This window comes from Oncorhynchus keta, chromosome 5, assembly GCF_023373465.1.
Source record: "Oncorhynchus keta strain PuntledgeMale-10-30-2019 chromosome 5, Oket_V2, whole genome shotgun sequence".
In the NCBI taxonomy this organism is placed as follows: Eukaryota; Metazoa; Chordata; class Actinopteri; order Salmoniformes; family Salmonidae; genus Oncorhynchus; species Oncorhynchus keta.
Window position 1 is genome coordinate 9,728,843 of NC_068425.1, and position 13,209 is coordinate 9,742,051.

Below are 13,209 nucleotides of genomic sequence, written 5' to 3' on the forward strand. Positions count from 1 at the left end.
GGTCTGGTGGAGTGTTTAAAAATAAAATCACTTGATTTATTTGATGTTCTGTTTATTATAGATGTTCTGTAAAGGCAGCTACAAAGTGGGGTTGAGTGTAAGTAGAGGTCAGACTATATTCATCAGGATAACTGTTAAATGCACTGTTATACAGTAGCTATTAATAATAATAATATAATATATGCCATTTAGCAGACGCTTTTATCCAAAGCGACTTACAGTCATGTGTGCATACATTCTACGTATGGGTGGTCCCGGGGATCGAACCCACTACCCTGGCGTTACAAGCGCCATGCTCTACCAACTGAGCTGTTGATATACAGTGTCTCCTGTCCCCTCCTGTCTCAGCCTCCAGTATTTATGCTGCAGTAGTTTGTGTCGGGGGGCTAGGGTCAGTTTGTTATATCTGGAGTACCCCTCCTGTCCTAATTCGGTGTCCTGTGTGAATCTAAGTGTGCGTTCTCTAATTCTCTCCTTCTTTCTTTCTCTCTCTCGGAGGACCTGAGCCCTAGGACCATGCCCCAGGACTACCTGACATGATGACTCCTTGCTGTCCCCAGTCCACCTGGCCATGCTGCTGCTCCAGTTTCAACTGACCTGAGCCCTAGAACCATGCCCCAGGACTACCTGACATGATGACTCCTTGCTGTCCCCAGTCCACCTGGCCATGCTGCTGCTCCAGTTTCAACTGACCTGAGCCCTAGAACCATGCCCCAGGACTACCTGACATGATGACTCCTTGCTGTCCCCAGTCCACCTGGCCATGCTGCTGCTCCAGTTTCAACTGTTCTGCCTTACTATTATTCGACCATGCTGGTCATTTATGAACATTTGAACATCTTGGCCATGTTCTGTTATAATCTCCACCCGGCACAGCCAGAAGAGGACGGGCCACCCCACATATGCTCTCTCTAATTCTCTCCTTCTTTCTTTCTCTCTCTCGGAGGACCTGAGCCCTAGGACCGTGCCCCAGGACTACCTGACATGATGACTCCTTGCTGTCCCCAGTCCACCTGGCCGTGCTGCTGCTCCAGTTTCAACTGTTCTGCCGTGTTATTATTGGACCATGCTGGTCATTTATGAACATTTGAACATCTTGGCCATGTTCTGTCGTAATCTCCACCCGGCACAGCCAGAAGAGGACTGGCCACCCCACATAGCCTGGTTCCTCTCTAGGTTTCTTCCTAGGTTTTGGCCTTTCTAGGGAGTTTTTCCTAGCCACCGTGCTTCTACACCTGCATTGCTTGCTGTTTGGGGTTTTAGGCTGGGTTTCTGTACAGCACTTTGAGATATCAGCTGATGTACGAAGGGCTATATAAATACATTTGATTTGATATACAGTGGGGCAAAAAAGTAATTATAATTATAATTAATACCATAATTTGCAAATAAATTCATTAAAAATCCTACAATGTGATTTTCTGGATTTTTTTTCTCATTTTGTCTGTCATAGTTGAAGTGTACCTATGACGAAAATGACAGGCCTCTCTCATCTTTTTAAGTGGGAGAACTTGCACAATTGGTGGCTGACTAAATACTTTTTTGCCCCACTGTAGGTTTGGGTGTTAATATTAACGGCTGTTTATGAGTGAAAATAGAAAAAAAAACAGTTATTCCTTCTGACCCGATGTTGTCCTCCCCCCTTTTCTTTCTCTCTCTCTCTCTGTCTTTCTCTCTCGCTCTTTCAGCTACTGTGTGATGACAAACGCCTATTACAGTAGCTGGCTGAGCCATTTTATCACACACTACTTGTAGAGACAAGTGCTGATCAGAGAGCTTTGCCACCTCCTATCGCCTATGTCGGCATTTCTGTGATATAGAGAGAGTAGAGAGAGTAGAGAGAGAGAGAGAAGGAGAGCGAGAGAGAGCACGTGCTCTTCTTTGTCACAGTGTTAAACATTAACACTGGCAAGCCACACAGCACTATGCCTGTGACCCCCCCTCTCTCTGTCCCTCTCTGTTTCGCTCTCTCGTCTCTCGCCCCACTCAGTTAACACAGAGGCTGTACAATAGGCAATGGATCAACCGTTTGTGTGTGGCAAAATAAAACAGGCCATGTGAGAGCCAGGTGGGCGGGGTTTGGTACCTTTAGCGTTCTCCTCTTCCTCTGCTTCCAGCAGCCTGTGGGACAGACAGAGAGAGAGAAAGAGAGAGAGAGAAAGAGAGAGAGAGAGAGAGAAAGAGAGACAGCGAGAGAGAGAGCGAGAGAAAGACACACAGAGAGAGAGAGCAAGAGAGAGAGAGAGAGAGAGAGAAAGAGAGAGAAAGAGAGAGAGAGAATCAACACGAGGTCAAGACAAAAGATGAGAGGAGTTTGACCATGCTCATTCCTGCCTGGTATAATTCTCTCTTTTCACTCTCTCTCTGATGTCTGTGCGGGTTACTGTATCTCACACACAGGGTCATATCTGCTCAACAAAGCAACACTGTTCATGTCACGGTTGCTATTAAGCGCAATGAACAGATGCAAACATACATGCAAATCATGCCTCTTGCCAGTGTACCAAGACCAAACTATTTCAATAAATAACCACGAGGACCACCAAAAGCGATGCTCCGATATGAGAGGACAGCAAATATCTGGGAAGCATTTATATGCACGCAAACCATTATCACACACCCTATCAAAACCATCAGCAAAGAAAAGAACCACGGCAATGGCACAAAACACTGCAAACCTCTCCACCTGAAGAGTAACCAAACTAGGGCAGAGCCCCTGGCTTGACCTGCATGCTCTGATACTACATGGTTGATATGGCTGGCCTCAGCACACAGTCCCTACCCGCCGCTCTCCTGCACCTCACAGGCTGTGATCGGCTGTGTCCTGAAGCGCTCGTTGGTTTTGCTGCCCCCGCCTGACAACCCAGGGACATAGCGACGGGTGCGCCGCCGTCCCCCCTCCGAGCCCGGCTTTGCAGCCAGGTCAAGGGAAGAGGCCGCACGGCCACTGTCAGGACTACTATCCCCAACCACAGAGGAACAGGGTGAGCATCGGGAGAGAAGGGGAGAGAGAGATGAGAAAAAAAACTCCAACTGGAAGCAGTGGGACAACTCCCACTGACACACACCGCAGACGCATGCAAACAGAAAGAAATAGAAGACTGACGCCCACACATATTCAGAATAACAACACACACACACACATAGGCCGTTTCATGCAGGAGACCCTACACTTTCTCAGGCTGTGTTCCAGTCCCAGTCTGCTGCAGCAGGGCACACCTCAACTGGCCCACCGACACCCGCGTTTGCAGCTGGGCCGCGTCGGGTCCAGGGGTGCCTGGGGGAGCTAGGGGCTCCACCCCACTCAACACGCCGGCAGAGTCAGAAGAACACTTCCTGGAGGCGGGGGAGGAGGGAGGTGGGAGAGAGGTGGCGTACGGAAAGTGGCAAACTACCACAACTACACCCATTCCTAAAGAGCACCCCTGACAAAGTATTGTACCTCTTAAAGGAAAGGGAGCCCAGGTCAGGAGGGTATAAAACACACATGGAGGAATCAACGGGATCTCTGCTGTACTAGTACTGCATGACGCTGGAAGTCAGGTTTAGCTCGCTCCATATGAATTAGCAACAAAGGCCATAGAGCACAGGTGAACCCTGACAACTGTTTTACGAGGCAGAAAGGTCGCAGGATAGAGTTTTCACTGGAAAAGGAGCTTGGCGACTGGAAGGGGGTTGTTTTAAGAGGTGGTTACACATAATATGGTTGTTTCTATTCATCAATCTGTTGTTAGGGAACCGGGAAAAGAAACATGGCCTGATACTGTATAACACAGAAATTCACTGGCCAGCAGGCATTACCTGCATTCGTTCAGCATAACTAGGTTCAGTGGTCTGAGTCAGCATGTGGGGTGACATCAAAGACCGAAACAAAGAAAATTGTCAGTGTCTGCCACCTGTCTGCTGCATCACTCTTTGTTTACTTGTCTTCCTGATGCGGTTGAGACGGATCGTCACTACTGATTGGCTAATGGCTACACATGGAAGGGACTCACCTTTGGAGGTATGTTGGGTCTGCAGCGGTGTCTGCCTCAAAGCCGTTGGAGAATCTCAGAGGTTCTGACTCCAGAGGGGTGTTGCTCTCCAAGTGGAGGCCCCTCCAGCCACCGTCCGGCCCCCCCGCTCTGCCATTCAACCCCCCAGAGAGGGTCCTGTCTGTGGAGGGAGGTGCACTGTCTGAGTTCATGAGAGCCCCATCCCTCCTCACCCACTTGGATGGGAGCTCCTCCATGTTGCCATAGCGTTCTTGCAGCTCCCGCCTCCTCTCGGCCTTGTAGCGGGCGATCCGCTCCGATCTGGGCTCCAAGTCGGGGTTCTCGATAGTGTCCATGCTGCCTATTTCACTCCCTGTCTGTCCGTTAGTCAGAAGGTCTCAGTAGGTCTCCTTTAACAATGGCCTGAGCATTGATGACTCAAACCTCAAGAGACTCCCTCCCTACGTCACTTCTCAGCTATCAGACACCAAAGGATAAATGGATGTTCAAAAATCAATTCCTCCTCCAGTAAGTTAGTGTGTGCTCCAAACAACAGCAGGCACCAGTCAGATATCCTAATGTGCTTCACCAATCAAAAAGTCCAAAGTTGGCATGTGGAACCAATCAGCACCTCCGTCGTTGGCATTGGGAACGTCTTCTTCCAGTCAGCAGGCTGTCAGACAGATGAATCCTTCCTTTGAGCTCATCGCACTGCTGAGACAGAGGGTGCAATAGAAACATCAGATAACTGCGCCATCCCACTTTCTCCATCAGTTAGCCACGCATTCATTCTCTACCAGTTGAATAACTCATTCACCGTTTGTTTCACATCCGCATGTTCTTCGTTAAGTCAACCACCGCGACATAAACAGAGGACCAGCCTACAAGTGCACTATTAAACCAAATAACATGTCGCTATGATGACAACACAAAAAAAAGGTTGCCATGGTTGCCATCTGTAGGCAACCAGCTACATTATAGCTGCCCCCTCTTTTCCTTCCCACGCCCCTGTCGCCCGTCTCCCTTCTCTCGTCTTTCCTGCTGAAGCCCTGTAAGTTGACCTGTTGTAGGCTGCTCTGCAAAGCAGAAATCTCCCCTTGCACTGAAACCCTATACTGCCAGCCAGCCAGTCAGCTCCACTTCAGTCCTACAGTACATGGCTGACTGTCTGCAGGTTGGACAAGATCAGTCCCTCTTGCTTTCAACGTTAGTTAGTGCCATCCTATGTTAGCGAGCTGAATAGTTGGAGACGCTGTCCGGCAAGCACTAAGTTCACCAACAAAACAAAATATTGCATTTACAAAGTAAACAATATTTCAAAGAGGTATAGTTTGCTGGTTGTTCAAACCCAATCATGGTTCAGGTAGGCTACAGCATTCTGATCCTCTACCAATAACATGGTACTAAACATGTCATTGGGAATGTATGTCCCTCGAAATATCCCTGAGCAGGAATGTCCATAATCACTCATCTGACAGTCTAATGTCTCTCTCAACAAGCAAATACATGCAAAACCTCCATCCTGGTTACTAGGTTGCCTGGCAGTTTGAACACAAACAAGGACCTGAACCACAAAACATACAGTTGAAGTCAGAAGTTTACATTAGGTTGGAGTCTTTAAAGCTTGTTTTTCAACAACTCCATAAAATGACTTGTTAACAAACTATAGTTATGGCAAGTCGGATAGGACATCTACTTTGAGCACGACACGAGTAATCTACCCGACAGATTATTTCACTTATAATTCACTGTATCACAATTCCAGTCGGTCAGAAGTTTACATACACAAAGTTGACTGAGCCTTTAAACAGCTTGGAAAATTCCAGAAAATTATGTAATGGCTTTAGAAGCTTCTGATAGGCTAATTGACATAATTTGAGTCAATTGGAAGTGTACCTGTGGATGTATTTCAAGGCCTACCTTCAAACTCAGTGCCTCTTTGCTTGACGTCATGGGAAAATCAAAAGAAATCCGCTAAGACCACGTTCATCTGTACAAACAATAGTACACAAGTATAAACACCATGGGACAACGCAGCTGTCATGCCGCTGCACAATCGAGAGCATCCTGGCGGGCTGTATCACCGCCTGGTACGGCAACTGCTCCGCCCTCAACCGTAAGGCTCTCCAGAGGGTAGTGATGTCTGCACAACGCATCACCGGGGGCAAACTACCTGCCCTCCAGGACACCTACACCACCCGATGTTACAGGAAGGCCATAAAGATCATCAAGGACATCAACCACCCGAACCACTGTCTGTTCACCCCGCTATCATCCAGAAGGCGAGGTCAGTACAGGTGCATCAAAGCTGGGACCGAGAGACTGAAAAACAGCTTCTATCTCAAGGCCACCAGACTGTTAAACAGCCACCACTAACATTGAGTGGCTGCTGCCAACACACTGTCATTGACACTGACCCAACTCCAGCCACTTTAATAATGGGAATTGATGGGAAATGATGTAAATATATCACTAGCCACTTTAAACAATGCTACCTTATATAATGTTACTTAACCTACATTATTCATCTCATATGCATACGTATATACTGTACTCTACATCATCGACTGCATCCTTATGTAATACATGTATCACTAGCCACTTTAACTATGCCACTTTGTTTACTTTGTCTACATACTCATCTCATATGTATATACTGTACTCGATACCATCTACTGTATGCTGCTCTGTACCATCACTCATTCATATATCCTTATGTACATATTCTTTATCCCCTTACACTGTGTATAAGACAGTAGTTTTGGAATTGTTAGTTAGATTACTTGTTGGTTATCACTGCATTGTCGGAACTAGAAGCACAAGCATTTCGCTACACTCGCATTAACATCTGCTAACCATGTGTATGTGACAAATAACATTTGATTTGATTTGATTTCAGGAAGGAGACACGTTCTGTCTCCTAGAGATGAATGTACATTGGAGCGAAAAGTGCAAATCAATCCCAGAAAAACAGCAAAGGACCTTGTGAAGATGCTGGAGGAAACAGGTACAAAAGTATCTATATCCACAGTAAAACGCGTCCGATATTGACATAACCTGAAAGGCTGCTCAGCAAGGAAGAAGCCACTGCACCAAAACCGCCATTAAAAATCCAGACTACGGTTTACCTGCACATGAGGACAAAGATCGTACTTTTTGGAGAAATGTCCTCTGGTCTGATGAAACAAAAATAGAACTGTTTGGCCATAATGACCATCGTTATGTTTGGAGGAAAAAGGGGGAGGCTTGCAAGCCGAAGAACACCATCCCAACCGTGAAGCATGGGGTGGCAGCATCATGTTGTGGGGGTGCTTTGCTGCAGGAGGGACTTGTGCACTTCACAAAATAGATGGCATCATGAGGTAGGAAAATTATGTGGATATATTGAAGCAACATCTCAAGACATCAGTCAGGAAGTTAAAGCTTGGTCGCAAATGGCTCTTCAAAATGGACAATGACCCAAGCATACTTCCAAAGTTGTGGCAAAATGGCTTAAGGACAACAAAGTCAAGGAATTGGAGTGGCCTTCACAAAGCCCTGACCTCAATCCTATAGAACATTTGTGGGCCGAACTGAAAAGGCGCGTGCAAGTGAGGAGGCCTACGAACCTGACTCAGTTACACCAGCTCTGTCAGGAGGAATGGGCCAAAATTCACCCAACTTATTGTGGGACGCTTGTCGAAGGCTACCCGAAACATTTGACCCAAGTTAAACAATTTAATTAAAGGCAATGCTACCAAATACTAATTGAGTGTATGTAAACTTCTGACCCACTTGGAATGTGATGAAAGAAATAAAATCTGAAATAAATAATTCTCTCTACTATTATTCGGACATTTCACATTCTTAAAATAATGTGGTGATCCTAACTGACCTAAGACAGGGAATTTTTATAGGATTAAATGTCAGGAATTGTAAAAAACTGAGTTTAAATGTATTTGGCTAAGGTGTATGTAAACTTCCGACTTCAACTGTCTATAAATAATGACATCACCACATTTGTATTCTCAATCAGTAGGGACTTGAGCCATTTGCTAGGCTGCCAAAAATTGGTGTGTGAGTGGTGTTCTGAAATGGCTAAATGTTAGCGTCAGCATTCCTGTCCCTTTCCCACCACCGCTGACACACAATGGGGCCTATGGAACAATGAGCAGAGAGAGCTATGGGACTCATAGGACTTAGTACAGTAGAGCTACTGCAGGCCTAAAGGGCACCGTGTACTCTGTGGTGGTCTGTAACAGTCATGGTTTCACCATATACAGATAAACACAGACATCAGTTACACTATAGATACATCGCTTGCTCTGGGAGTATTGGGAATGGTGTGAGACAGAGTGTCTTCCAGATTGCAAGCTTATATACAGAAGACATGATTGACTTACATTGATTTGGATACACCCCTGACTTTGACTACAGCTCTCAGACAGTGTGAGCAAGCGACTAACATAGAGCCAGGTGGATCTCCAAATCTGACGTGTCGCAGACGACAGCAAAAGGCCACGCACCGAAAGCTGAGCTGTCAGACGCAGTGATCCCTACGGGACATCAAGATCAGAAGGGCAGCTGTGTTTGTGTGCTAAGTCTGTGTATGTGTGTGTGCTCACGTGTGTATGTTTGTGTATGTGAGGTCAAGTTCAACACAACCACAAAATTGACTACCACAAGAATAGAGACAGCTTGGTTGGTATAGCCCTACCTTCCCAAGAGTAACAGAGGGCAAGATGAGAAACGTCCCAATACCATGTAATTGACTGAGAGTAAGACAATGAAGACGGAGACAGAGTGCCCATCTTTTTGGCAGACTGGTGCAGAGGTCATGTCACGGGCTAGGCAGGGCTGGATTGGGTGAGAGAGATTGGTTGCCATTGGAGCTCAGCGTGGATCATCAGTCTCTAATCCAGTAACACTAATAAACAAGCTTGTTCTAAAGCACCCGGAAGAACAGACAAGTTAGTACTCGCTAGGAATACACAGAGCAATGATACTGTTTTCACTATTTGCCAAGATAGAGTTGAATCAGCTTGCAAAAGTAAGTTCACAGAGAGGTTTTAATGAGGTAAAACGGAAGGTGAGTATCATATCTCCCCGCATGTCATTGTAAACAGAGCTGAGGTGAAGTAGTCACGGACACCATCTTTTATGTCCCTCTTTCACCCCAGTCCCACGCTGACCCTGAGGACACACAGGGCATTGAACGAACAGCTTTAATGTACACTATATATGCAAAAGTACACTACCGTTCAAAAGATTTGGGTCACTTAGAAATGTCCTTGTTTTTGAAAGAAAAGCAAAAATGTTTGTCCATTAAAATAACATCAAATTGATCAGAAATACAGTGTAGATATTGTTAATGTTGTAAATGACTATCGTAGCTGGAAACTGGCGATTTTTGTGTGGAATATCTACATAGGCGTACAGGCTAATTAATCATTAGAAAACCCTTTTGCAATTATGTTGTTCTGATTAAAGAAGCAATACAACTGGCCTTCTTGAGACTAGTTGAGTATCTGGAGCATCAGCATTTGTGGGTTCGATTACAGGCTCAAAATGGCCAGAAACAAAGACCTTTCTTCTGACACTTGTCAGTCTATTCTTGTTCTGAGAAATGAAGGCTAATCCATGCAAGAAATTGCCAAGAAACTGAAGATCTCGTACAACGCTGTGTACTACTCCCTTCACAGAACATGCTGGCCTTCTAGGCAGAGTTCCTCTGTCCAGTGTCGGTGTTATTTTGCACATCTTAATCTTTTCTTTTTATTGGCCAGTCTGAAATATGGCTTTTTCTTTGCAACTCTGCCGAGAAGGCCAGCATCCCGGAGTCGCCTCTTCACTGTTGACATTGAGACTGGTGTTTTGCGGGTACTATTTAATGAAGCTGCCAGTTGAAAACTTGTGAGGCATCTGCTTCTCAAACTAAACACTCTAATGTACTTGTCCTCTTGCTCAGTTGTGCAACGTGGCCTCCTACTCCTCTTTCTATTCATGTTAGAGCCAGTTTGCACTGTTCTGTGTTCTGTGCATGAATGCATAGTACCAACTGTAAAGTTTGGTGGATGAGGAATAATGGTCTGCGGCTGTTTTTCCATGGTTCGGACTAGGCCCATTAGTTCCAGTGAAGGGAAATTTTAACGCTACAGCATACAATGACATTCTAGATGATTCTGTGCTTCCAACTTTGTGGCAACAGTTTGGGGAAGGCCCTTTTCTGTTTCAGCATGACAATGTCCCTTGCACAAAGCGGGGTCCATACAGAAATGGTTTGTCGAGATCCGTGCAGAAGAACTTGACTGGCCTGCACAGAGCCCTGACCTCAACCCCATCGAACATCTTTGGGATGAATTGAACGCCGACTGCGAGCCAGGCCTAATCGCCCAACATCAGTGCCCGACATCCCTAATGCTCTCGTGGCTGAATGGAAGCAAGTTCCTGCAGCAATCTTTCAACATTTAGTGGAAAGGCTTCCCATAAGAGACAAGGCTATCATAGCAGCATAGGGGGGGACCAACTCCATATTAATGCCCATGATTTTGGAATGAGATGGTCGATGAGCAGGTGTCCACATACTTTTGGTCATGCAGTGCAGGACAGTGGCAGCTCCTGAATGGAGGACGGCACATAATAATGGCTGGAAAGGAGCAAATGGAATGGCATCAAACACGTAGAAGCCATGTGTTTGATACCATTCCACCTGTACAGCTCCAGCCATTACAACAAGCCCGTCCTCCCCAATTAGGTTGCCACCAACTTTCTGTGATGCAGGACATATTACCTCTCTGATTCAGAAGGGTTGGGTGAAATTGCGAAGACATATTTCGGTTGAATGCATTCAGTTGTGCAACTGGCTAGGTATCCCCTTACCTGTCATTCAGGGCAGGTGGGGCAGAGCCCCAAAAATAAAAATGGAGGCTTGCCTGTTTTGCATGTTATTTTGTCACATATCAGTTTGAAAACAATCTAATATATATATATATATCATTGAGTTAATAAAGCTGCATACAAACATGGTGTCTTTTCTGTTTTCTTGAGTCAGGCAGCTCCAAAATGCAGGCGTTTCAGCCTAGTTCAGTGCTTTCTGTGGTGGTGGTGGTGGGGCAAGCCAGCAGAAAAATACAGTGTATTGTGTTGGGATTGGCTCAGTGTTTTGTCACTCATGGGGACACTACGTCACCGCCAAGTCTAAGGGTAGACCTCGAAAATTCAAGCCCCTTGGGTGCTGCCATAGAGTTAGATTAGAAGTGCCCATTGAAGAAAGCTCAAGGTTATTGGCTACAGAAAAAAGTCTTAGCTAGCAGTCATCATCATGAATCAAGTCAACAATCTACTGGCAAATCCTTTTTAATCCTTGTCATATTTTAAAATTGTATTTAACCAGGCAAGTCAGTTAAGAACAAATTCTTATTTACAATGATGGCCTAGGAACAGTGGGTTAACTGCCTTGTTCAGGGGCAGAATGACAGATTTTTACCTTGTCAGCTCAGGGATTCGATCTAGCAACCTTTCAGTTACTGGCCCAATGCTCTAACCACTAGCCTTCGTTCTGCCCCAATATGAACAGAAATTATAGATAAAACGTATCGATGCTCATTGGCCATTGGGCATAAACATTACACGACAAGTTGGATATCTCAAAATCGACAATGAGTGGTTTGGAAGGAATCAGTGGCTAACTGCAAGCATTACAAAACAATCATTAGCCTACTATTCAGTAGATTGGCTGTGTTTTTTTTAACCTTTATTTAACTAGGCCCCTTATGCCATAGTTTGTACATCTCAATTGTTAGTAGAAACTATATTTTTTCAAGCAATTTAGCCATATCAGCTATGTTTTTTTTAATGAGGCTGAATGAACTGTCTCGCTGCCAGACAAGGCTCAACTGATAGCCAGGTGTATCAGTGCTAAGGTGTTGGGACTGCTGTTGGGACAGCTTTATGTAGGCCCTAACAGTTTGTGGGTACCGTTTGTCACCATTATAGTGCAATTAATGTATTGTTTAGTGTTGTGTATTGGCTTTGCTGGCATGCATCACACATTTTAAAGATTTTGCCCCACCAAGATTTACATGCTAAAATCACAACTGCCCCTTATCCTATTAGCATATGTTTTTTTGTTTAACAGAACTCAAAATGCCCACACAGCAATCTATAATTATTAAAGGATTATTCATAGATAATGTCCATACTAAACCTGTCACGTTCCGACCTTAGTTCTGTTATTATATCTTTGTTTTAGTATGGTTAGGGTGTGAGTTGGGTGGGCAGTCTGTGTTTGTTTTTCTGGGTGGGCAGTCTGTGTTTGTTTTTCTGGGTGGGCAGTCTGTGTTTGTTTTTCTGGGTGGGCAGTCTGTATTTGTTTTTCTATGTTGGTTTTTGAGTTCGGCCTAGTATGGTTCTCAATCAGAGGCAGCTGTCAATTGTTATCCCTGATTGAGAATCATAATTAGGTAGCCTGGGTTTCACTTTTGGGTCGTGGGTGTTTGGTCCACACGGTACTGTTTTCGGTTTTGTATATTCACGTCATCGTTTGTTGTTTTGTTCCAGTGTTCTATTGTCTTTATTAAAAAAAACATTATGGACACTTCCCACGCTCCTCTCAGAAGAGGACGAGAACCCTTACAAAACCTTAGAACTTTCAGTACAAATGCAATGGATTTTTCCCAAACATGGGGTCTCTGAACTCACATCTTCCCCCATTGAAGTTAAAGGAGTTACATCAGATGATGTCATCAGGTTCAGGAATGGAACAGACTGCGAAGGCCAGATTAAAGAGAGGAATTACACAGGATTAGATCTGTAGCCCCTCACTGGGCAGCAGTGTAATTTAAGGGCAAATGAGCAGTGGCTTCCCATCCACTCTTCCCATTCTAAAGGCGAAGTCTACGCCCCTTCTACGGTGATTGGTGAACAGTATGGATTCTTTAATGAAGTGTTTATTGTCATTCAATGAGAGACTAATCGTTTTCATGCAACATTTTTTTCACTTGAGAAATACTGCACCAAACATCTTAGTTGGGTGTAAAAAGATCTCCTCGGCAGAAAATGTCAAAATTAATGACAGATTTGAGTTATCTTAAATTACTTCTATTTTGAGGAAGTGTATACTGGCTATGGCGTCTCAAGATGGACAAACAGTACTATTGCCACTTTTTTCTAGCTTTTCAAGTGAATGTCTAAGGGAGTATGCGAGCACACGTTCGGTTCGGCTAGCATGCGGAAGGCATAAGGGGTGTTACCTCTC

General features: G+C 45.0%; 1 protein-coding gene across 13 annotated transcripts in view; it reads right to left on the reverse strand.

The window, feature by feature from the left end:
* The window catches only part of LOC118384474 (supervillin-like), a 46,930-nt gene that overhangs the window by 31,325 nt on the left and 2,396 nt on the right, over nucleotides 1-13,209 (reverse strand). For 7 of the 13 annotated variants that reach the window (XM_052518677.1, XM_052518676.1, XM_052518675.1 and 4 more), the window contains exons 2-5: nucleotides 3,996-4,688; nucleotides 3,172-3,336; nucleotides 2,783-2,956; nucleotides 2,087-2,121 (exon numbers count right to left, since the gene is read on the reverse strand). In XM_052518677.1, coding sequence (XP_052374637.1) covers nucleotides 2,087-2,121; nucleotides 2,783-2,956; nucleotides 3,172-3,336; nucleotides 3,996-4,330 — 709 coding nt within the window. In that variant the 5' untranslated portion in view covers nucleotides 4,331-4,688. The other 6 variants (XM_052518671.1, XM_052518670.1, XM_052518668.1 and 3 more) reach the window with 6 other exon arrangements.